Genomic DNA, 27073 nt, shown 5'->3' on the forward strand with positions numbered 1-27073 from the left:
ATAGGAGATAGATCATTAACTACACAAAACAGAATTGGTTTCTCAAATTTCTAAGCTTGCTTTTTCTGACAATGTGCGTTTTTGGGCTCCCGGCTAAAACAAATTTGTCGGTATAATTAAAGAAATGTCTAAATCAGATAACTTATTCGCTTGCTTTGATGATGAAGACGCTGAACTTCCCACCGAGCCACCTCCCTCCCTCCAAGACCCTACAGCTGACAAGGAAAATGACTCCAAATCGTACGTTTTAAATCTGACAACCTAATATTTTGTTTTAATTTTAAATTCTTATTTTATTAATATCGTGTATTCATTGCAGGAGCGAAATTGAGATAGAAGATCCTGTTCTAAATACTTCTTTAAAGCGACATCACGAAGATGACAGTATAGAATCTGTAAAGAAACTAAAAGTTGGTGAAGATGAAGATGGGCTCTTGAGTGATATCAAGTGAGTTGCACAATTTATAATGTTTTATACATGTTAAACAACTGTAGAACCACTTTTAAAACACCTGTACTATAGAATATAAAGTCCTAATTTGCTTAAGTTTGAGAATTTTTGAATCAACATTGTGCAATTTTATAATTTTCAGCCCAGAGCTGCTGAATTCGCGGATAGTTGTGCACACCCTCGATACATATGAGGGGTGCACGCATGAAGTGGCAGTGCCCCCGGGTTACGACTATGTATCCATGGTTGCTCCCCCTGGCCCCCCTGCCAAGCAGTACAAGTTCATCCTCGATCCCTTCCAAAAGGAAGCCATCATGTGCATTGACAACAACCAGTCTGTTCTGGTGTCCGCTCACACCTCTGCAGGAAAAACTGTGTGTGCAGAGTAAGTACAGAAATAATTATCTCAATAATTATTTTTGTCCTTCCACTGAGAGCTCCGTTGTAACATCTCTATCTGTTTCATTTGTCATTTATGAAAAGGGATAAGTTACAAACAATAACAGTATGAATGTATTAACAGTAAAGACAATTAAAATATAAAGTTACCATGAGAATGTATTTTTCGATTATAAGATTCAGTAAACTTTTAGAACCTAACCTAACCTCACCTAAATGATTTCAGCATAATAAATATCCTGTATTAATTGATTGCTATGTTTTGTGTATTTGTTTTAGATATGCCATCGCTCTCTCACTCAAAAACAAGCAGAGGGTAATCTACACTACTCCCATCAAGGCCCTGTCCAACCAGAAGTACCGAGAGTTTTCAGAGGAGTTTGTGGACGTCGGTCTCATCACCGGAGACGTCACCATCAACCCCACTGCCTCCTGCCTCATCATGACCACTGAGGTAAACCCTACCCCGCCCGCACACTTTCTAAACAAACTACATATTGCCTTGTTTCAGGGGTAGACTGCCACACCACTCTTGGCACACACTCCTTTCTTTGTTCATATTTATACATTTGATGTTTGATTTACTTGATTGTGCCATATCTTTCTCTGGCATCCCAGACTTCTACTGTTCACTTCTACTTCATATATTCTTCTTACACTCCTTGAGCTTCAGGGATCTCATTTCTACAGAATTCAAAATAATAATCACTTTGCAAGGGTTGTTTCGGAGAATTTGAACAATTCTTCAATTTTCAAAGTTCATTTTCGGGTTCTGTGAAAGTCCCATTCAAGTTCTATTATAAACATAGACATATGAATATTAGTAGACCTGTCCTAAGTGATTAAAAGCGTATTATTCCCCACTCCCCATACCGGTTCCATTGGAGCCGGCTGGGCTCGCGTATGGCCTCAAGTGAATTTAGAAAACGTGACGTCATCATTCTTGTGCGAACTATGGTCGAGGCATCATCGGTTCATTTTACGAAATAACACGGCAAAATGGTGGCTTGTGGTATGAAAACTTGTAAAAATAGATGTGAAAAAGAGAATAAACCCAATTGTCGTATTACATTCCATATATAAGCATTATTTTACTTTGTTTTAACCTTATTCACATCGTATAATATGGATCAGTTGTAGAAACATATACTATCACATCGAGCCAACATTGGTCGAATGTAGCGATTCTCAAGTGTGCTCATCGTTTTTACTGGGAAGTAAATTATGAACACTTATAAAAGTGTCTTAACTAAATACGTAAACAAAATATTCGACTCTGAAAATAGAAGAAAATTTTTTTTGCCGAATTTGGACTTCGCAAATTTGTTCATAACGTGGCGAGTAATTTGCGCTCCCATGTAAAAATGTCTATTCATTCAAAAGCAGATTTTACTTTTAAGAACTAAATGGTGATATTATAATGCGAGATGCCTATATACTGTCAGATTGATTTATTGACGAATCACAGTCAGCTTTACCCCCTTCGTTCTTCAACAGTTGAATTTACCCCTCATCTTTAATTTCTAGTCTATATATTCATATGTCTGTGATTATAAAATAATAACAAAACTTGAAAATTAACTTAGAGATTTGAAGAATTGTTCTAACTCTCCGAAACAACCTGTCCTTTTTTTTACCACTTTTGTTGTTAACACGCAACCGACTTGTTTTGTGAGCAATGCTCACCTCGTCAGGGTTTACTTAAAACTAAATTACAAATACATTTAGACTTAGGGATGTAGAAGAGAGAAGAAATGGGGGAGAGAGATGGGGGGAGTTTACAGTGGGAATTAATTTAGCCGAGGATCATTAAAATAGTTGTTCTGATTATTGACAGTATTTGAATTCTTCTTTAAACTCTTTCTAATTTGTAAAATTTTCAATTTATCTAAACTGATACCGTTAATATTGCAATGTAAAATTTACAGCATTGGGCGCTTTTAAATTTCCTACTGCAACGGCACAATAAAACTTGTTCAACAATGTTCTTTATCACAATAATACTACAGCTCTTTCTTACACAAAATAATAGTGAGAAACAATATAGTTATGTCTGCTTCCCCCAAAGAAAAAATGCAATCATTATCGTACATCTCTCTTACTAGTATTAAAGAAATGAAACACCATTGTCGTTGTCGCAGTTGCCGTGGGAATTTAAAAAATGCCCTTTGTCTCTATTTTCTACAGCATTTGTTCTACTTTCGTCCTACCTCTACCAGTTCCATGCCGTAATGCCATACACAGATACATGAACAGTTTGTGTTGTGTATAAAAATTACCTTGGTAGTCCAAATTTACTGAAAATATGAAACTTAATTTGTTGTGTCCTTTCTGTTTTAGATTCTAAGAAATATGCTGTACCGTGGTTCCGAAGTCATGAGGGAAGTTGGTTGGGTGGTGTTTGATGAGATCCATTACATGAGAGATAAGGAGCGTGGAGTCGTCTGGGAAGGTAATAATGACATGTCCTTGCCATAAATTCATTCATACATAAGGTGGAAAAGTATATTCTACCAACTCCAGTCGCCGTTCAACCGCTATAACTCCTTTTACGTTCGCGAATTGGTGGAATTGGTGAAAATAAACCCCATCCCTAAAGCTAAGCCTATTTTATGTATATTGACACCACTGCGAGTTTGACTGCAGAGGAATCAAGAACTTCATATATGATATTTTGCATCTATTTTGTATTTCAATAGTGTTGATAATTAATTACAGTTTCAAAACTGCCCAACAGATGTCAGTAGAGTTTTTAGATATAAGTTGTTGTTATTCAGTTTATGTAGTTTTAAGATATTACCATAGGTGGCAATAGTAATGCCACATGACAGAGACAACATGTCGGCTATACCCAATTGGTTACGAGTATAGCCAATCTCCAGGCCGGCAGCTCAGTACGGGCTCCTTCCCTCGCCAGAATAATTCAAGAGTTTCCCATAGAATGGACGTATGTCCTTTTAGATATCCATTATAATTATCTCGCGACAATAAAGAAACTCGTAATCTTTAACTCCCGATCATCAAGTGTATTCCTTTTTAAGAAGAGACTCGACAAATAAATAATACACTGGTATACTACACCAGCTAAAGTCTCCGGCGTTGCCCGGCCTCTACGCAGAGTTTTTCTAAATAGATGTACGCAGTAAATAATTTTCCTCTTATTTTGAATATCAAGTGTGCAAAATTTCATCAAGAAGAATCAAAATTCTTATTTAAGGGGTGGGAAAATAGGATAGGTCTTGTTTTTCGAAATCTCATATAGACCTTCCTCTTGTTTTGAAGGTCAAGTGTACAGAATTTCATCAATCTCGGAATAAAATTTTGATTTTTATCAAAATCAAATCCAAGCCACCCGCCCCCCACAGATATTTATTTATTTTCAATTTGGGAGGCGGGTATGGGTACCACCGCCCCGGAAGCCATTTATCGGATAACCAACATGGTGTTCCTCTAGGCCTCCTGTGTGGAGCTAATTTAAAAAATAAATACTCTATTTTGTTAAATATATAATCTATTTTTTTAAATATATACTCTTTTTTTTTAAATATATACTCTATTTTGTTAAATATATACTCTATTTTGTTAAATATATACTCTATTTTGTTAAATATATACTCTATTTTGTTAAATATATACTCTATTTTGTTTTGTCCAAGAAAGTACCTACCCCATAGTACAATATATTTTATATTTTAAATCTCCTTCCGTAGAAACGCTGATTCTCCTACCGGACAATGTGCGCTACGTGTTCCTGTCCGCCACAATCCCGAACGCGCGCCAGTTTGCCGAGTGGGTGTGCCGTCTGCACGACCAACCGTGCCACGTGCTGTACACGGAGTATCGGCCCACGCCGCTGCAGCACTACATCTACCCCAGCGGGGGTGAGGGAATCCACCTGGTGGTCGATGAGCAGGTTCCTCAATATTTTCACTTCTAACAATGATTCCATAATGATTTCGACCGGTCGGTGGCTGAGTTGACATCGCTTTTAAGTACCACCCAGGCATAGTGTGTTCAAGTCCTCCATCACAACACAAGCAACATTTTCCGCTTACTGTGGTCGTAGTAGGAGATTTTCAAATATTGTCAGGTCATTCGTAACCCGGGAATGTTTGTCTTTCTTTTAAAAAAAATAAATTAATTACACTAGAAAATGAATCTCGCAGTCGATTCATAAACTCAAAATCTAATGTAACTTCCGACCATTGTAAGATTCCAAAGACTGCGATATGCTGTTCATACTGAAAGAATACCGGGACGCTGAAAATTATGACTGTGTGGATGGCCCAGCGGAAGCAATCCAGAGGCAGACTCAGGAAAAGGTGGATTGATTGCGTGGAAGGGAATTGGAGCAGGACAGGAAGGACAAAGGACTTGATGCGAGTGGCGAGGGATCGCACTCAGCACAAAGCATTTGTGGAGGAGGTCAAACACCCTAGGATATATAGTACCCAATCTAATTTATTGTTGAGAATTTCATATTGGAAGATATTTAATACAGGACTAAATAGTAGTATGTACTATCCACAGCAGTACTTTTTGATTTTTTTTTTTACTTATTGAACAATTGAAAATGTAATCTACCTCTTTGATAGATAAATTAATATTTCAAAGCTCCGTACCTCATGATGAAAGTAACACTTAGATCTGAAAATTGTTGCATTTGCTTAAAAATCACATTCATAAAAGTTGGGTGCGAATTTCATGGCATCGACAATGAAACTAATTTTAAGATAATTCGGTAATTTTGTTGCACTAGTTTTAGTTGCTTACATTCATCACAGTGCCGGATCCTAAAATTTTCAAATGCAAACCCAAGGATTCACAATTGTTTTTTATTTTTGCTGTCAAATCCAGGGCCAATTCAAGGAGGACAATTTCAACACGGCAATGTCCGTTTTGGAAACCGCTGGCGAGGCGGGAAAAGGCGACCAGAAGGGGAGAAAAGGGGGCATCAAGGGGGGCGGTCAGGCCAAGTCACATATTTTCAAAATTGTCAAAATGATAATGGAGAGGAACTTTGCGCCTGTTATCATATTTAGCTTCAGCAAAAAGGACTGTGAAGTATACGCCATGCAGATGGCTAAGTTGGATTTCAATACAGGTGCGTAATTAAATCATTATAAAACATTATTTCCTTTGTGTGTCCGTACATGCAATCGTGAACCGAATCATTTCTTGGAGAAGGACATTATCAAATTAAAAAAGAATCTTTTTAAATCCAAATGAGCAATTAAGTAGGTACCTACCAAGGAGTATAAATAATTTAGTATCTACCCACAATATATTTTATGTGGCATACTTTTACAGGTTAATTTTAAAATTGGAACTAATGTACCTACATATAACCCACCAAGGAGTTTAAATAATTTAGTACCTACCTACAATATATTTTATGAGGCATACTTTTAAAAGTGGAACTAATTTACCTACCTATACGCAAAGTAAAAGTTTCAAATTTTTTTTTTTTTTCTAAAAAAATGGTTGCATATTGTGATTTTTTGTTCAAGGGTTAACAACTAGTATTTAACCCTTCAGCCCCCTACCATATTGATTGTTATATTTCTTAAAGACGCTGTCAGAAGGTCGGGGAATTAGTGAGTATTTCCACTTTGCAATAAAATCCGAATAAATGGAATATTTCTGAATGTTCCTGAAAACTAAAAACTGTTTTTAAAAGGTGATGTAATATGCTTTCACATTTTATTATCAGAAATAAATATGTATATAGGTGTCCGGGGGTAAAGGGCGCTATATACAGGGTGTATCGGCACTAACCCGACAAACTTTAACCAGCTATTCCTTAGCACATTTGGAGTAAAAAATGTTATGGGCACTTTGCTGTCCGGTAGCATTTTTTTTTTCAATTAAAGCAAAAAAAATTAAAATTTCCACACTACATCACTGTCATTGGCATTGCTTTTCGTGTTCAACAGCTGTTATTAGCAAGTATGTCAAAAAGCGTCTTCGCTCTTTCGCACACACTAAATAATAATAGTTAAAAATGAGACGAATGGTGCCGTGCCATTTCGTTGTGATTGTATAATGCGCCAATATAGGTACACATGTGCATTATTCAACGGAATTCGAATAAAATATTTGCCAGATGGGTTTTCAAACTTTGACAAAGGATAAAACAGTGGTGACATGTGGTGAAAATATGAATAATAAATTTTTTATTAAAAAAAAACGTTACCGGACAGCAAAGTGCACATAAGATTTTTTACTCCAAATGTGCTAAGGAATAGCTGGTTAAAGTTTGTCGGGTACGTGCCGATACACCCTGTATATTGCAAGTAAAAAAGATAAATAACTTTTTTCGAAATTCCAAGTTTTTAAGGTAGTTTTTAGGCTAAGAAGTTGAATTGTTTTTATGGGAAAATAAACAAGTGAATTTTGAAAAACGTTATATATCTTTTTTACTTCTGTCATCATTTAGAATCATCTCTCGAATTTAACACACTTTGTATAATTAAGGACACCCTGTATAATTTTCTTAAGAACAAAATTTGAAGGCAAACATGCGTAAGTTTTAAAAATGTCTCACCTTACGTTTTTTCGTCTAAACACTCAACTCAAATTACTAGTTACTAATTACTCAAATTTCATAAAGTTTTCTCAAATTGCGGTTGGAACCTTTGTTTTCATAGAGGTGTATATTTTAATTCTTTTGTAGTTAATTTCTAGATTTGAATACAAAGCATGGTGTTTTTTCTTTCTGGCACCGTTTAAATCATATTTCTTACCATGAAAGTAAGGGAGACAACGATTTCTATTAGACCATATGAACTGTTCTGAAAAGCAAACAAATTGACTCTACGGGTAATAGCTGTTAGTTTGCAAAACTGAACAAATTATCCTGAGTGATTAATTAAAATTATACAGGACTATGATCTACTGTGGAGCACTCAACTGGCAATCAGAGATAGTGAGTCTCTATCAAAGTCCTCTGATTCTTGGTACTTCATATTCCTATGAGCTTTGTTTTCTAATTAAATGGTTGTTTGCAGTGGAAGAGAAGAAGCTGGTCGACGAGGTGTTTAACAATGCCATGGACGTTTTGTCTGAAGAAGACAGAAAATTGCCGCAGGTTGAAAATGTATTACCGCTTCTTCGGAGGGGCATCGGCATCCATCACGGAGGCCTGCTGCCTATTCTCAAGGAAACCATAGAAATATTATTCGCTGAAGGATTAATCAAGGTAGGAACTGGTCCCTACATAATTTATTTCCTATTTAAAAATCTATTGTGTTTATTGCATTATATTGCTATTTTTACAGGCACTTTTTGCAACCGAGACGTTTGCCATGGGGCTAAACATGCCAGCAAGGACAGTATTATTCACAAGTTTGAGGAAATTCGACGGAAAAGATTTTCGTTCTGTAAGTACTTACCTCCGTATTTCAATTTTTTAATGCACAACTTCAGTTTCCTTCATGTAAATTCAATGCAATGTAAAATTTGATTACAGATAACATCTGGAGAATACATCCAGATGTCTGGAAGAGCCGGAAGAAGAGGTTTAGACGATAAAGGAATCGTTATCCTCATGGCTGATGAGAAGATGTCTCCCGCAGTTGGTAAGGATATCGTGCAGGGAAGTGCGGATCCCATCAACTCTGCTTTCCACCTGACCTACAACATGGTCCTGAACTTGCTCCGAGTGGAGGAGATCAACCCTGAATACATGCTGGAGAGAAGTTTCTTCCAGTTTCAGAACCAAGCCAGCATTCCTGATCTAGTCAAGAGTAAGTCATTAAGTATTTGAGCTGCGGAGTTACAAAACCCACTATCTGATTTCCTTTTTTTTAAATTAGTAACACAACAGAGTCCCAACTTCTCCCAAACGTCTAGATCTAGAGCCAGTAAGACTATGGCATCCCCAGTCGGGATGTGTTGTGGATATGAAGGTAGTATTGTTTGGAAGGAGATGGGAAAGAGGAAAGTGCGGAAGTACCTGGCTATTCAGACCTAGTCACTAAAATAGGTCAAAAACATTTCAAGCTACATTTCTATGAACTAGCTGTACCCCGCCATGCGTTGCTGTGGCTCAGTCTGTCTGCAGATAGAGCATTTTGCTTTTACGTCCGACAGATGGCGCTGTTTTTTTTTTTAAATAACAATTTTACCTGTTATAGTTATATGAATGCTACGTTGTGTCAAAATTTTCGGAGATTTAAGATTTTGAACAAATGAACATTTACATTTTTATTTATATAGGTATATATGTCTCTTCTGCTGATTTTAAAAAAATCCCAAAAAACTGTTTAGAGCATCTCGAAAGTAAACATAATTTTCGCCTTAACACATTTTGATCAGGCAGTTTTCGGCCGCGTACTAGTGCTGGTAACGGGTGATTTTTTGCGTAATTTCGCGCTAACGTAGACCTCTAGAAAAATTGCGATAACTTCAAAAATATTTGTTTGATTTCAATAATTCTTTTTGCAAATTATTTATTTTATTTCATTTTATTTTATTATATTTAGAAATGTATTCTTCATCGTTAAACTAGTGCAGAATTTCACATAAAGTAGGAAAGTTTTGAAAAAAATAATATTTTTTTTACATAACATCCTTTATTTTACAAATTATACACAAAAATTATTTCTAAATGTAAAATAAAAATTATTATTGCATGGCTACAACCCTACAGACGCTATATAGCGAAAACTCAAGTATATTGGAACCCGTATTTTAACGTGACCCGCGCTCCACTAACAATCTATCAAAAACGTATAAATACGTGATCCGCTCTCTAGCATTAATTTGATAAAACATATTAATACGTGATCCGATTACAATGTGTTAATATCAAAATAATAACGAGTATTCTTTTTACGTTCAAGATATGTTTTGTTATTGATTTCACAACTGTTGGAGCGGGTTTAGAACCCCATGACTCACTTTGCGTTCACATCGCATTACGTATTTATTGCACCTCCAAAGCCATCATCACAACTGCGTTAACCTGTTTAACTTTAGGTCAATTTACTAAAAAAGATATATTTTATTCCAGAGGTGATAGAGAAACAAGAAGAATGCAGCAAACTAACAATTCCAAATGAGCAATCGGTGGCCTCGTACTATAGCATCAGGCAAAATCTGGATACCCTGGCAGCACAATTCCGATCCTTCATCACAAATCCACTGTATCTTAAACCTTTCCTCCAGCCCGGGAGATTAGTCAAGGTTAGTCTGTTTATTTTATCCATTCATGTTGTCCATAAAACGGTTATGCACCAATATATTACGGAGAAGATCACAAATTTGAGGTACATTTAAGTATAAAAGGGCGTGGGGGCAGTTTTACTATTTTGTGACATGTCAAAAGATAGTTACTGAACTCTCTGTAAGTAAGACGGCGTGATTGTTAGTTAGTTAGTTAACTTTGTTTACTTTCAGGTTAAAAGGAACAAGCAGGAGTTCGACTGGGGCATCATCATCAACTTCCGAATGAAGAACCCCGGTGACAACAGCAAGGGAGGTCTGACGGAGCACGATGCAGATGGCTCCAACCCCCTGACTGCCGATAGTGTCATCATAGTGGACGTCCTGCTTCACGTGATCAAGGTTAAGATAGACGACAGCGCCGAATCGGTGCCCGCTCCTTGCCCAGAAGGCCAGGTACTATTGAACAGTTTTGTAACGTAAACTGCTAAATTAAATGCAGTATAACTTTTTCTTTGTTCACGCTTTACAATGCTGGCTGTTTCATCGCAATCTATCCCGACACGCGGCACTTTTGAGACCGTGTATTTGTTTTAGTGAAACTTCATGGATCACGTGAATGATATTTTCGACTAATTAACCGAGTTGGAACTGAGTTTGTATTCAGTTTGCATATTTTACAAGGAATGGGATAAGTTTTAGGGAAAGCCATTACCGATGTTGTATTTTGGCTACACAATTTCCGATACTAACCAACTCTTTTGTCCAGACAGGCGATGTGGAAATAGTCCCCGTGGTGCACACTCTCCTCTCGCAGCTCAGCTCGCTGCGGGTGTACTATCCCAAGGACCTGCGCCCTTCCGACAACCGCAAGGCCGTACTGAAGACCATCAACGAGGTGAAGAAGAGGTTCCCCGATGGACCGCCACTCCTCAACCCCATCAAGGACATGAAGATTGACGATGAGGTCTTTACACAATGCGTTAAAAGGATTGAAAAGGCGGAAGAAAAGTAAGCAAATGCTTTGTTTTGATTGATCCACTCATGTTATATTATGAGGTGATTTTGCACAAAAACGGCTCTATACAAATCATCCAAATATTATTATATTAACTTGAGGTGTTTCCTAGAAATTCATGTATAACTCATCAAACCGTCAGTCAGCGCTTAAATTTTTTTTGCATTTGAAATATTGGAATTATTGAACAGTAAAATTTATTTAAAGGACTTTCATCATATCACTGCAACAATTAGACTCATCCGTGAACAATGAACACGTAATGTTTTATTTATGAGTTAATTGTCATGTCATAAATTGAAAAAATTATGAAAACATTTTTTATTTCCAGTTTATATACACACGACTTACATAAAAATCCTGCCAGACCGATGCTGTATGATAATTACTGCAAGAAAGTGGAGCTGTTAAGCGAACTGAAAGCGTTCCGGGAAGAGCTGAAGTTGGCCAAGAGTCTCCTGCAGATGGACGAACTCCGCTGCCGCAAGAGGATCCTCCGCCGCCTCGGCTACTGCACCACCACCGACGTCATCGAGATCAAGGGTCGGGTGGCCTGCGAACTCAGCAGGTACTAACTAACTAACCGTCAGAGAGGATAGACCACCACACAACTCGGCTTTGACACACACACTCCTTGCGTCATTCGCATACATATTTATTTATTTATTCATTGTCTGGAAATCGACAGTTTATTTCAGTTTGTACATAAATATTATATAGCCAAAATAAAACCAATTATGATTTCCTCCTTGTGACTTTACCTTTACTGAGACAGCATAATAAGGAATAAGTAAATTAAATTTGTAAGAAAGGAATATGAATTCAAAAATTTATACAAAACAAAAGATTATATTATAAAACAAAAAATTACAAAACAAAACATTTATCAATAGATTTATAGCCATGGAGAGAGGTTGTAGATATAAATCAAATCATAATAGAAATATAAACAATAGAGACATAACATTATTCACAAACCATCAGAGAAATATTCTTTTATGGACCTCTTGTATTTGGTATGTTCGCAATTGAAAATATCCACCTTAGATAATACGCTATTGTAATTACTGCAAAGTCTGTTCAGGCAAGAATTCTGCTTAGAGTTTGTTTTGCATTGATCCACCCTGAACAGGACACAAGAGCGTGTTGAATCTTGTTTAGCAACTCTGGGCATTGAATATTATTGTTAACTACTTTATACAGGAATAGTGCATCCTTATGAATTAATTTTAAACAGTGAATTAATTTTAAAGTATGAAGCTGCCTCTGCAAATGACGCGTATGTCGTCTCATACATACTTTTCTGTTATTCCGACTGTTGACATGACTTGACTTACTGTATTTGATTACCTTGACTGGGCGTCTATATGCTAAGGTCTTTTTCTTTAGCTTAACCATTACGCTTAACACCAGCTTTGCAATCTTTCCGTATCCCCTCAGTTTTAATATGGTCAGAGATATAATTTCTACAGCACGGCCTCATTGGTCCAGGGGTAAGGCTCTTGAATAGCAATCCAAAGGTCGCTGGTTCAAGTCCCGGGATGCGCAAGTAAATTTTATTTGTTGAATTTGTATTCTTTCACAATTTATTAATTTAACTTAGTATATAGTATACTTGCAGCTCGTTCCAGAGTGGAAAATACTCTCAGTATCACCCTGGTGTAAGACCACGATCAGAATTGAAATTTGGCCATGTCTGGTGACCACATCTGAATAGCTGGGTTCTCCCCCTCCCCGCCTTCCTCTTGCCCATCTCCTTCCTTTGTATCAGCACGCCAAGTCTAAATTACTACATTCTACAGTTTTTTTTTTTGTGTTGGGATTAAAATTATAATATAATTATAAAAAACCCCCCATGTAAATATCAAATCAAAAATATGTATTAATTTCGGTTAAGTGTCTTTCTGTGTAACTCCAATTCAGTGAACTTGGATCTGCTTTGTGTTTAAACGTCATTTTCAAAATTGGAACTGGGGGCCTAATCTCTATCTTCTAGGCTAACAAACCCGTGGTTCAACCTTTTCTTGCCGGAGCTATCAACTGAGTGAACAACGTCTCAAATTAAAAAAATATCTCTGTAAATATACTAAACAGAGAGTTCATATTTTAGGTATTCCTCCCAACACATGTATGTATTGCATTAATTAATTACAATGCATAAATATTTACCTAGTGTATAGCACTGGAGTACGAGGAATTTTTTAACACCGTAAGGAAAGGCTTAATTCGGGTTTGTGACGTGGCTAAACCGGCGGCAGGGACGTTTCGAAAGATACAGAGTAGGCCCTCCCTGATTGTGTTAAGAATTCAGACAATCTAAAAAGAACCATAATATTTTCAAACAAAAAATTATTTTAATAGTCAATTTCAAAGTTGAAACTGATTTATCAAGAATTCAGAATATCCCCTTATTTTTCACGCATCTGCGCTAATTCATAATAATTTAGAATGAAAATGCTAAGGATATGTTATATTTCAGGCAACTAATTCTTGCTTATAATAATTTGTTATCCTTTGTGCTATGCATAAAACCTTGTCTTAAAAACATTAGTTTATCATTAAAAAAATAATAATATTTGACAAGTCAAAATATTTCACCAACAAATGTAGATATAATATGTTTCGACGCCATCTAGTGGGAAATTTAGCACTAACAAAGCCTTTACTACAAAAATAAAGTTGGTTGTTTACAGGCGAAAAAATATAATAAGCAGTAATTGTTGATGGAAGTATGTAGTAGTACATATTGAATTATTTGGCGTGTTGGAAAAAGCCGACGTGGCTCAGTGGTCCAGAACATCTGACAGGACGTCAGAAGGTGCGGGTTCAATTCCCGTCGGCGGCATTTATTTTTACTCTGGAGATATTTTTAATTTGTATTGATATTTCAGGCAACTAATTATTGCTTATAATAATGTTAATTTTCTCCTGTGTGAGTGTTTTTTTAATGTGCAAGGAACGGATGTTTGTATTCTGATTTAGCATATTTATGTAATTTGTCATTACAGTGACGATAAATTTATGTTTACTTGAAAGTAAATCGAACTAAATTCCAGTGCTGACGAGTTGCTGATGACGGAGATGATGTTCAATGGCCTGTTCAACCCGCTGAAGGTGGAGCAGTGCGTCGCTCTCCTGAGCTGCTTCGTCTGCGATGAGAAGAGTTCTGAAATGCCCAAATCCACTGACGAACTGTCCGGACCACTGCGCCAAATGCAGGTTGGTTTCACCATTTCCATTGCAAAATGGATCACTTTTGAAAAGTTCTGAAAACTAATCTCACCTAACCTATTATTTTATTGACTGAGCTTAACAAAGCCTTGTTTTAAAGCGACCGTTTTGCGTTTCGTCTGTCTGTAAATATGTTTGTACATTCTGTTTCAAGATTGTGACCGTTTTAATGGTTCAGTGAAGATTATTTTTTCAAATGTGAAATTGTTGTTTATTTGAACTTTCTTATTTGCATTTTTTTTAATATTATGGTACCTACCTGCCTCATGAAAGCTTGAATAAAGAACGGTCAACGAGAGTGACATTTCTTTGGACTAGTTGTATAATTCCTTATTTGAATTTTTTTTTTAAATGTTACAAAAAATATGGCTTATAATTAAGTAGGTAGATATTTAAGTACTTACTTACAAATCTTAGATTTTAGAAGAAATTTGGTTTTGATTTATTAAATAAGAGAAAATTAGAAGCATACTTTTTTGGACGCGAGGTCTCTTGTTCTACACAGAACTACTAGTTTTAATATGTTGTATTTTGTCCTACTACACTACTCCACGAACTATCCGGGAAGAACTCCCTTGTAACTTCTCTTTTTGTTATGTTTGTCGTTTATGAGAAAGAGGGAGAGTTTACAATGGAGCTGTGGGCAGCAATATGCTTTTAGAAATACACAGAGCCCTAATATGAACACCAGATATTCACAGTATTTTAGAGAGCATTGAATAAAAAAAATTTGCCTTAACAATAAAATTCCTATTTTATTTTGTATCGGTGCCTGAAACCCATTATGATAGAGAGTTCTCTTTCGCTATTAGATTTTCCAGTATTTACTCTCTGTATTTAACTTATTGGCCACACTCTCTTTCATATGGCAGCATTGGGGCCATATATTATCATAATGAACGCATGTCTAAATGTATGAAAGAGATAGCATGATTATGCTGACGTATAAATGGGTATGACTGCTTTTGTATTATGTCTTTTTACCAATAAGCTTCCTTCATGAAACTAGTACAATTAGTGTGACAATTAATAGTGTATCTATACTCTGTTATTATTAAGTACCCATCCTGAATATTACTCTAAGATAACTCTCGATAAAGTCTACCAGAAGTACCACATCAATAAATTAAATGAAGACCTACAAAATATAGCGAAATGGCTGAAATTAAACAAATTAAAACTGAATGTCAACAAAACAAAATATATGGAAATAGGCAACAAAACGCATAACACAGAGTTAAAATTGACAATTAATGACGAAAAAATTGAAAAAGTAAATGAAATTAAGTACCTAGGTGTGATACTAGATTCAAAACTAACTTTCGCAGCAAATTTTGAATATGTGCTAAAGAAGGTATCTAAAAAAGTCAATTTTCTTAGAAGATTAAGAAATAAACTAAATGGAAACACTACAGAGCTGATTTATAAAACTATAGTTGCTCCACATTTAGATTATTGCTCTACTATGTTGTATTTGGCCAATGAAGGAAACTTGAACAAGCTAGATGTTATACAGAATAGAGCTATGAGATGTATACTAGGAAAAGGAAAATACGCAAGCATAGATCAAATGAGAGAACAGCTAAATTGGATTTCTATAAAAAAGAGACTATTATATAATGTGTTAATTTTTGTACATAAAATCATGAACAACCAAATGCCAAAATATTTTAAGGATGAAATTGTTTTTAATAGAGATGTTCATAATTACGAAACCAGAAATGTAAATAGGATTAGATTGCCACATATGAAAAAAACAAAATCACAGAACTGCCTAATGTACAAAGGACTAAAAATGTATGATGAAATGCCTGAAAGTCTGAAGAATGAAGGAAGAATGAATGTATTTAAAAATAAATGTTATATTTACTGTAAAAATATGTAAAATTACAAAATGAAATATGATCTTGTTTATATTAGTTTATATTCAAATGTATAAACTAACTCAATAAATAATAAAAATAAAAAAAAAAAAAATAAAAAAAGTATTACAAACTGGACGTCGTCCACCACAAATCACTGCAATTATGTTTATTTAATTACAGGAATTAGCAAGGAGAATAGCAAAAGTGTCGACTGACTCCCAGCTTGCTATAGAAGAAGACAGCTATGTAGAAAAATTCAAACCTTTCCTCATGGATGTGGTACTGGCCTGGTGCAAAGGTTCCTCCTTTTTACAGATTTGTAAAATGACTGATATTTTTGAAGGTAAAGTAAAAAAATAATTTAATTCAGAGTAATGAGCCAGCAAACCAAATAGCCCCACGCCGAGCCAAAACTCATTGTGGTGTGGGGAAATTCAGATGGTTCAACTTGGCTCGGCAGCTTCCGCTTGATACTCGGCGAGTCCAAATGGTTGTGGTTCGGCTCCTATAAACCTTTGTTATACATTTATTTCTAAAAAGCCTATTCTATTTACCTATACATCTTATTTTTATTACCTATTTTAAATAATTGTTGATAATTTGTGAAAAAATAACCTATTTTATTTATTTATTTCATTTTATTAACGCCTAGAAGGCTTTTACATATACATGTTATGGGTTTTGTTGTTCAGTAGCATTATAAAATATTTTAATAACATAGCATAATAAATTGAGTATGAACTTACATAACAATGTGTAGGGTTATTGTTATGGTGTTATTATTTTATAAACATAAGCAAGCAAAGTTTATTGTACAAAGTACGTCGGTTGAATATTTTACAGAACATAGGTTAAACTAATACATAAACTTGAGAAAAATATAACAGATATAGGTAGGTAGTTAAGTAGATACAATTCAAGTATATAGTTACGGTGTTATTGGAATTTGGACAATGAGTTCGATAAGTTTATATAAATATAGTGTAGTTACAAGAGTACAATAATGTAAGTAGGTAATACACACAAGACAAGTAAGTTTGTTATTATTATTATAAAGATAAACACTACAGTTTGTTGTAAACCATCTTTGTAATCATCAATCTTTATTTTGCCCGATTGGGAATTTTACAAAACAAAGCTTAGTTAATGAAACAATAAAATATGCGTTTGAAAAAAAATTATGAATCTGTTACAAACATTCTAGTATACTGTATTTTAGTTTGTATACTGATTGGTGATGATAAACATCAATTGAGCTATACTTATTACCGAGTATGTGAAGTCTTTGAATAGGTGAGTTTTGAAAATAATTGTTAGCAGATATGGGAACATTATATAGAGCGGTCTGTCGAGTGTCGCGCGTAGGTACACGGAGCGATATAAGACTCGTCAAATCAATGGCGTCCAGTCTGCCATTCGAAATTTTGAAAAGAGATACTAAGTCGCACACTGTGCGTCTCAATGATAAATCGGTTAAATTTAGTAAGTTCATGAGGAAAGTGTAATTAAGATATTCGTTTGGAATTCCTAATTTATAATTAATAAATCGCAGAAATTTATGTTGCACTCTTTCAATTTTTAATTGGTGAATCTTATAAAATGGAGACCAGATTGTTGAGTTATACTCTAGATTACTTCTAACTAAACCAGTGAATAGCAGTTTGAAGGAATTTATTAATTTAAAATCTTTCGCTGTCCTTAATATAAAACCCAAACATTTCATGGCCTTGTTGGTTATTTCGTTTATATGAGGAACAAATGTTAGTTGCCTGTCAAAAATAATACCAAGATCCTTAATATTCTCAACTCTTTTTAGGAAAATGTTGTTGATGCTATATTGATGCGTAATGGGATTTTTGATTCGGGCAAAAGTTATCGTTTGACATTTATCAATATTGAGAAATAGTTCATTGTGGGTGCACCACTCTTGTAGCCTCACAAGATTAAATTGTAGTACGTAACAGTCATGAATATTTGTAATGGTTTTATAAATTTTGAGATCATCTGCAAATAAGAGAATCATGACTCCATCAAAAACCGTAGTTATATCATTGATAAACAATAAAAATAGTACTGGTCCTAAATGAGACCCCTGTGTATGTATGTACCCCTATGTACCCGTATACAATTAAAGTTCATAAATTTGAGTTGTCACTCGATTATGACACTGGTGCTGTAGATGGTGATGCCATTGTTAAAATATTCTGAGGAAGTTTTCTCTCCGATGTTCTCTTAGCCACCAGAAATATAACAGCTAGCCCCAGTAAATATTTGACAACTTAGCGATTTTCATTTTTGCGCCATGGCATCACTGGAAATAGATCAAACTGGCTCGACTCGGCTTGATCGTGTGTTGCCCCCTAATTTGCATTTGTGTCCAAATGCTTCGGGACCAAATATTTTTTCTTTTTTTTTTTATAACGTGTAAACTAAAAATAATAAATATTATGTTATCTTTCAGGTTCCATCATCCGATGCATGCGACGGCTAGAAGAAGTTCTGCGACAACTGGTCCAAGCTGCCAAGAATATCGGAAACACTGACTTGGAGGAAAAGTTCACAGCAGGAATTGTACTACTCAAAAGAGATATTGTATTCGCTGCCAGTTTATATCTATAAATGAATGTGCATTATATTTATGTGAACATCATTAAGTACTCCCACTGACATCAGAAGAGACCGACATTCCCTAATGTAGAATCTGGATATCATTTCAACGAGCTGGAGGAAAACCATGTGACAATCTTATTGGCACTAGGAGAGTTCTAGCTGATTCTAGCATGTCTTAAATAAACAAGCGCACGTCGAATAAACCGGACCTTGCGTAGAAAAGTAAAGTAAAGTTTGTTAAGGTAAGTTAACAGTTTGCAGAGCAGTCCTTTGTAGTCCTTTCTGCGCAAGACCTGAATGTTTGTTTCTAACCGGACCGTCAGGCATTCTCTCATAGTTCACATGTTCGTTTTTACTTTGGTGAGTAAAATTATAAAACATTTGTAAAGGTGTCTTTAACCGTGACAAAATATTCGATTGTGGAAGCAATACGAACTTTTGTCATTGTAAAAAGTACTAGTTATTCGTACACAGATTTTATTTTCGATGACTAAAATTTTGTATAATAACTATTTAATAGCGAGTCTTCAATGCGAGTTGCCTGTAGACTGTTGGATTTATTTATTGACAAATCAATGAAAGGGTGTTGCCCACGCCACTCTAACCGTCCTGCGCATGTTGGTTTGTTTTCTTCGCCCTTATGGGCAGTTCTATCTCTTACTTACTCTTGTGAGTACTCCCATAAAAACCCTTTGTCGTGTCTTAAAATACAGAATAATGTGTGTAAATATTTTATTTTCGTATTGCATTTGTATACATTCTGTTGTTATTTGGTATTTGTAAACAAAATTTTATAGTTTATTCGAATATAAAACATTTTGTACAAACAAGTTATTTTTATTTCTTCAAAGGGAAAAATGGTGGATTATCAAAAGGGCTTAATGTCAAACGACCAGCATTTTGGGCAGTATGAGGGTAGAAATATACCTGTCAATTTGGTGGTGCAGTCTGTGCTACAAAAACACGTGTCTGTATAATAGGCCAGTGCAATTAGCGCCAAAAAAGGGGTCGCGATCGAAGTAATTCCGGTAGTCCCAATTTTTTTATATGTTATATAAACTGATCCCCTGATGTAAAATCTGAGTTTCCGACCTTGGCTCAACTGTGCTCGCGCCGCCATTTTGAAAAAACTGGCCGAAATCGGGCCAAAATCTAGTTTTTCCCGAATACCTCATTTCCAATGCAAATTTCGGCTAAAATATATTAACAAGTATAATAGAACATAAAATAACCTACAACTTTTGTCACAACAAATTTCTTCTATCTCTAATAGGTACCGAGGTAGAAAGTCGTAAAGGTGCGTATATTTTTGAAAAAACAAGTTTTTTGCGCGACTAGGTTTGGTTTTTTATAAATATCTCGTTTCCAGTGGAATTTCATGAAAAATGTATTGATATTAATTATGTAGAACATAAAATTTCAAAAAAAGCTGTGCAGTTTTTATGTTTATATAGTTTTTTAACCGATATAAAGAATAAACAAATCTAGGTAGGTACGCACAGAAAATCTATCACGGTTTATTATCACGTTATTAGATTTTTGTTTGCATTTTTAAATACATTCATCTATAAATTTACTAGAGGGAACTTCGGTATGGGGGGGGGGCTACCCCCCACCCTTCTACTCCTCCCCGCCGGTTCCCTTCAGTTGAATGGAACAATGGAATTCAGGGATTGAATCAGGAACGTCAGAGCAACATGTAGAGATGAGGCCTACAAGAATTAAGAGGGATGATTGAGACGTTCAAACTCTCATTGATTGGTTTGCTTGCCATGAACCATTTCCTGAAACAAACGTGATTATGTCTATTAGCAGTGGCACAATCGGGGATAGCAAAGTCACTTGTCACATGGCTGAAAAGATGGGGAAATTAGCTATGTCTAAAGTTATCAACCAGAACTTTGGAAACCTACACTTAAAACGTAATGATGCGATAGTTTCTCTTACGGCGGTGACCAGCAGTGTCAAAAATCAGGGTGTGACTATGGCAATAGATCCATTAATGCTATTCCATCGTATGTGTATTGCCAAAAAGTCTGAAAGTGAACTTAAAGAATATTTTCAATATGAACCCTCTCCTGTACCATTGTCTCTTTTCTCAGAGGAAAGCATGCGCAAAGGAACAAAATCTATATTTTATTCATCATTCAACCCTCTACCAAAACACAGAACTGGGAAGCAGTAAAATACACGTAATTGATGGAGGATATTTACTGCACAAAGTTGTATGGGGTCGTGCTCAACCTTTTTCAGTAATTTTCCAGTAATATGTCAGGTATGTTCAAAATCATTATGGATCCAATGCAGAAGTGGTATTCGATGGATACCCAGATTCTATGGAAAAGAAAAGCACTAAAGGGGTGGAAAGAGCACGGCGTGCCAGAGTTACAACTTTTGCTGAAGTTTTGTTTTTTGAAAGAATGCACCCACAAGTGCCACAGGAAAAGTTTCTGGGAAATGAGAAGAACAAGTCTCGTTTTATTTCCCTACTCAGAACCTCATTTGCACGATCCCACATAACGACAGTACAAGCTGAAGAGGATGCTGACGTTCTCACAGTGAACACAGCAAATTCGTTGTCATCTCAACATGATGTAGTCATAATCGTTGGTCAGGATATTGATCTGCTGGTACTCCTCACAGCTCTCTCACCTCCCAACGTATATTACCAAAAATTGGAAAAGGTAAATCACCTAACGCGTTGTACTCGAACAAATGTTTTAAACAAATTGAAATAGTTGAAAACATTTTATTCCTTCATGCCATAAGTGGTTGCGATACAACTGGAGCTCCGTTCGGTTAAGGCAAACACAAATTTTGTAATATTCTTCTCAAGAACTACTCAGTGAATGAACTTGTTCGTGTATTTCAAGACCGAAAAGCAAAGACAGAAACAATCACTTTGGCTGCCTAACAACTATTTGCACTTTTGTATGGCGGCAACGAGAAATCAAATTTGGAAAATTTAAGGTACATCATTTTTGTCATAGGAGTAAAAAAGAACAAATTCAATTTATCCAGGCTACCACCCACCAAAGATGCAGTCCAGCAACACGCTTCAAGAACATACTTGCAAGTGCAGACTTGGCTTGGTCACGATAAAGATCCGACTGAATGGGGGTGGAAAAAGGATGCTGTTGGGTTACTTACTCCAGTAACAATGTTGAAGGAAGCTGCACCTCAGGCCTTGCTGAACTTCATATCATGTCAATGCAACAAAGGTTGCGCTGGAAAGTGCACCTGCAGAAAGTCGGGTTTGAAATGTTCCCTACTCTGCATTCATTGCAATGGCAACTCCTACGAGAATGCTGTAGAAGCCTTCGTTGATGACGATGACGAGGAATATGATGACCCAGACGTCACAAATTTGGGTGATAAGACAGATGAAGAAGCTATTCAGGGCCAGAAGTAAGAAAATATAGTCAAGGGCTCTTACTTCTGTCTAAACTGATCTACCATTAATTTTATTTTTTGTTATGCTGACAACTTAACTAATAAAGAAAAGAATGTCAATAAATGTTAATTTTACGAAAATACCATTTTTTTATGTACCTTATCATCTTAATTGTATTAATAATCTTAAATGTATATTGTGATTACGTTGATAGGCATGTCAGACCAAGCTGGGGGCACAAATGTAGTGGCTTGGCCTATTTTAGTGGTTTTCCCATTGGGAATGTATGGCGACCGATATGCTGAAATAGTCTATCTACTATATTTATAGCTAGGTCTGACACAGGCATGACGATTGTTGTCAACGTATATGTTCTTAGAACAATAATTGTTAAAGAAAAATAAAATCAAGGAATGCCAAGTTTAAAACACCTAACCTCTGTTTCAATTTTTGGCCTGGTTTTGGTGGATTAGAGTTTGGATACGTAATAGAGATAAAAAATATAAATTATATACCTATTTCTTTAATGAAATTTTATTTTCTACAAAATTATTATCAATAAATTTTTCACAAAGTTTATTGTTTATTGTTGTTGTTGTTATACGCCCATAGGGGCTTTTACATAGATTATAAATAAGTTTTACATAAGTTATCGAGTTAGAATTTATACTAAGAGTTATAAAAGTGAAGAATTTTAAAAAAATATACAAGTAGTTTTTGAAGAATATGGCGTAAAGAAACATTTTAAACAACATAATATTTAACAATAACAAAGAACAAAATATAATATAAAACATTACAATAACATATCTAATCGTTAAATCTATTACAATAATTTGTATGATTCCACAAAGTGTTGGTTTAATTTGAATTTAAGATTATAAAGGGAATCATGGAATATATCTATAATACCACCAAACTTGTTGCCCAAATCATGCATCCTATTGGTAAGTGAGTTTGACTGATAGTTGGTTTTATATGTGTCGCAAAAGAATGTTGTATTTTGTCTAGTATTTCTTGTCGGTACATAGAGTTTAATAGCAGCAACGATGGCAGGGCTGTCAATAAGGTTGTTCATGACTCTGTATAATAAAATTAGGTCTGAAATGGTTCTTCTGTCAGACAGCGTAATTAAATTAAGTCCATTCATCAAATTTACATAATTAATGTTTTCTATTGGAATTTTAAGCTTGAAATTTAAGTACCTAAGAAATTTGTGTTGAACCCGTTCTAATTTGTTAGAGTGTACTTTATAGAAAGGAGACCAAATAGGTGAATTATATTCCACTTGGCTTCTAACTAGTGAAATGTAGAGTGTTTTCATGCAATCCAATGACTTAAAATCAGTTAGGGTTCTACAAAGGAAGCCAAGAATCTTTAAAGCCTTATTAGTTATATCATCTATATGCGCTGTGAATGTTAAGTTTGATTCGAATATAACTCCCAAGTCACGAATTTGTGATACTGGTGTTAATTTAACATTATTTAAATTATATTCATGTAAGATATGAGAATGAGTTCTGGAAAATCGTATTACTTGACATTTCTCAATGTTCAAAAATAACATATTTTGTTAAAAAATTTATCTAAATTAGCTTGTAAAATTAGGCAATCATATATATTTCGTATTCTTTTAAACAATTTTAGATCATCTGCAAAAAGTAGGACTTGTACATCTTTAAATATGTTTACAATGTCATTAATGAATATTAAGAATAATATTGGGCCAAGGTGGGACCCTTGCGGGACACCACTTGTGGCCTCGAATACATAGGATTCTATAAAATTAATCCTGACACAAAGAACTCTATTACTGAGGTAACTAATAATCCATGTCAATAAACTACCTTTGATGCCTAACAGTCGGAGTTTGGATATAAGAATATGATGTCGAACCTTATCAAATGCTTTACTGAAATCGGTGTATATAGAATCCACTTGTTGTTTCAGACTGAGCGATTCAGATATGTAATTATTGTAGATAGTTAAATTACTTAAGGTAGATCGACCTCTGATAAAGCCATGTTGGTTAGGAACAATAATATTGTTGATAGGTTTTACAATGGTATCTAATACTAATGACTCGAAAAGTTTGGGTAAAGCAGACATAATACAAATAGGTCTGTAGTTAGATATATCGCTTTTGTCGCCTTTTTAAGTTTTTAAGTTAAAGTTGTACTGGAAACGAGGTATTTATAAAAAACCAAACCTAGTCGCGCAAAAAACTTGTTTTTTCGAAAATATATGCACCTTTGCGACTTTCTACCTCGGTACCTATTAGAGATAGAAGAAATTTGCTTGCACTAAAGTTGTAGGTTATTTTATGTTCTATTTTACTTGTAAAAATACTTTAGCCGAAATTTGCATTGGAAATGAGGTATTTGGGAAAAACTAGATTTTGGCCCGATTTCGGCCAGTTTTTTCAAAATGGCGGCGCGAGCACAGATGCGCCAAGGTCGGAAACTCAGATTTTACATCAAGGGATCAGTTTATATAACATATAAAAAAATTGGGACTACCGGAATTACATCGATCGCGAATCGCTAATTGCACTGGCCTATAAGCTCCCAGATTTTAATTCTCCTGAAAGGGTAGTTCTTATACTAGTGTTCTTAAAGTTTGTCCTTATTAGTGAAATATGCCAAATTATGTTTTTTTATGTTAAAATAATTGTATATTGTTAATTCTAATAGATATGACATTTTAAAATATTAAAAGTAAAAGTTTTATTCAAAAACTTTTAGCAGACATAGTTTGTTGAATGGTGCAGTGTGCGTTCACTGATGCATGCCACATGTTTACTGCTGGGATGGAGCGATGACCGATATAAAGTTACGTTTTATTTTTTGTGTGAACTTTCAAAATGGGTCGTAAGGTCATAAATCATTATACAGGGTGTATCGGCAAGTACCGACAAACTTTAACCAGCTATTCCTCAGCACATTTGGAGTAAAAAATGTTATGGGCGCTTTGCTGTCCGGTAACATTTTTTTCCATTAAAAACAAAAAATAAATAAAAAATCCACACTCCGTCACTGTCATTTGCATTGTTTCTCGTGTTCAGCAGCTGTTATTAGCAAGTGTGTCAAAAAGTGTGCTCGCTCTTTCGTACACACTAAATAATAATAGTTAAAAATGAGACGAATGGTGCCGTGCCATTTCGTTGTGATTGTAAAAGCGCGCCAACGTAGGTACGTACGTACATTATTCAACAAAACTCGAACAATATATTGCCAGACGGGTTTTCAAACTTTTACAAAGGATAAAACATTGGTGACATGTGGTGAAAATATGAATAATAAATTTTTTATTAAAAATAATGTTATCGGACAGCAAAGTGCCCATAACATTTTTTACTCCAAATGTGCTAAGGAATAGCTGGTTAAAGTTTGTCGGGTACGTGCCGATACACCCTGTAGATGCATTCGGATGAATTGTATGCTTTACGACCCTTACCAGTAATGAAGAACAATAATAGTGATAATGACAATAACAATAGTTTATTATAACTATTTCCCCGACGTAAGGAAAGAAAAAGAGGGTGTAGAACCAGAGGAAGGTTAAACTAGTCAAAATCCTGCGGTTAGCACAAACCAGGAATGCTCGTCTGCCTAATTTTCTAACCGTTACTGGCTAGAATGCGCGCGATCAATTGCAAACAAACACGATGATAATATTGTAAATCTGATATGTGGCAAAGGTATTCACATTTTTGCGCTATCGGAGACTTGGCTCGACTCCCAGTCAATCAAAACCCTTCGATCAAGCGGTTTCTCGGTATATGAAGCTGCAAGGCCCATTCAAACTGATAAAACCAATATTAATTTTACAAATCACGGGGGAGTTGCAATTGTAGCGCAAAAGTTCGCTTAGACAGTATAGGGATACGCCAGGTATATACCACTTTCGAGTTCGTCGGCTGCAAGGCTTCTGTCAATGGTGCATCCCTCGTCATAATCTCCATCTACCGTCCCGGGTCGTGTGCGCACCGACTGCTAATTTTTTTAATGAATTCAGGTCTCTCCTAGAATGCACCTCCAACTACAATTACGATGTTGTTCTTTTAGAAGATATAAATATTCATTTGAAAAAAAAAACTTATCCCATGTCCAAAACATTCACCAAAATCCTGTGTGACTTCAGCTGCGAGCAGTGGGTGAACTCAGCTACTCATGATGCAGGAGGTACACTTGTAACACTCCTCCAAATTTGGAGTTCAAATCCGTTATCTCCAGAAATTGGAGAGAATTCGACTTCGAGGCATTTTGCAAAGAACTGAAAACCTCGCCGCTCTGTGATAAGGAAAGGTTTTGTGAAAGCCAGGTAGAAGAGTTAGTAATTCTTTTTAAAATTCTACGCTACTGGCATTACTTGACAAAAATACGCCTTTCACAGAGAAGGTCTGTCGCATTCGAAATGGTTTGATGCTGAATGTCTCGAGAAGAAAAGGGAAATTTGAAAGGTTTTACAGACGAAACCTGACTTTCAGCAATCGGCAACTTTGGATTGCGAAGCAAAATGATTACAAGGAAGAAGTAACGCAGAAAAAATCTAACTTTTGGTGTGAGCAAATTGCGTCAGGAAAGGACCCTCGAAAACTGTGGCTAAATACAAAGACTTTATTTGGAACGAGCAACATCAAGGTTGATTCCTCTCTTGAAGCTGATAGTTTCGCGACATATTTTAGAAGTAGAGTAAAAATTTCGGGCCTTCAGTGTAGCGATGTGTAGGTTCAGCCGGATTGAGTCCTTGAGCCCGAGTCCTTTGCGGGAAGCGGGTCCTACTCCCACTCCTTTTCGTAATCAACCACTCCCAGAGAACTCGGTCTGGGACTCGGACCCGAATGCCTCCAATCAACGACTCCCAGAGAACCCGGACCCGAGAATGCCTCTAAGGACTTGGACTCGGACCCGAATGCCTCTAATCAACAACTCCCA

At 35.6% G+C, this 27073-nt stretch overlaps 1 protein-coding gene across 1 annotated transcript; it reads left to right on the forward strand.

The window, feature by feature from the left end:
• The first annotated feature begins 39 nt into the window (after nucleotides 1-39).
• LOC149425534 (exosome RNA helicase MTR4-like) lies at nucleotides 40-19563 on the forward strand. Its single transcript, XM_089651161.1, has 17 exons — nucleotides 40-240; nucleotides 320-448; nucleotides 594-836; nucleotides 1130-1304; nucleotides 3191-3302; nucleotides 4561-4763; nucleotides 5708-5954; nucleotides 7861-8051; nucleotides 8131-8232; nucleotides 8322-8598; nucleotides 9867-10039; nucleotides 10253-10474; nucleotides 10788-11029; nucleotides 11368-11604; nucleotides 14093-14255; nucleotides 16313-16475; nucleotides 18594-19563. Exons 1-17 carry the CDS (start codon nucleotides 125-127, stop codon nucleotides 18749-18751), a joined length of 3153 nt encoding a protein of 1050 aa, XP_089507287.1. The 5' UTR covers nucleotides 40-124; the 3' UTR covers nucleotides 18752-19563.
• The last annotated feature ends 7510 nt before the right edge of the window (nucleotides 19564-27073 follow it).

This window comes from Hesperophylax consimilis, chromosome 3 (assembly GCF_061612785.1).
Source record: "Hesperophylax consimilis isolate HC1 chromosome 3, BYU_Hcon_1.0, whole genome shotgun sequence".
NCBI classification, from domain to species: domain Eukaryota; kingdom Metazoa; phylum Arthropoda; class Insecta; order Trichoptera; family Limnephilidae; genus Hesperophylax; species Hesperophylax consimilis.

Coding starts and splice junctions, on each gene's coding strand:
- LOC149425534 (XM_089651161.1), top strand. CDS start 125: ATGTCTAAATCAGATAACTTATTCGCTTGCTTTGATGATGAAGACGCT. Junction 1,305..3,190: donor GCCTCATCATGACCACTGAG/GTAAACCCTACC, acceptor TTTCTGTTTTAG/ATTCTAAGAAATATGCTGTA. Junction 10,040..10,252: donor AGCCCGGGAGATTAGTCAAG/GTTAGTCTGTTT, acceptor GTTTACTTTCAG/GTTAAAAGGAACAAGCAGGA.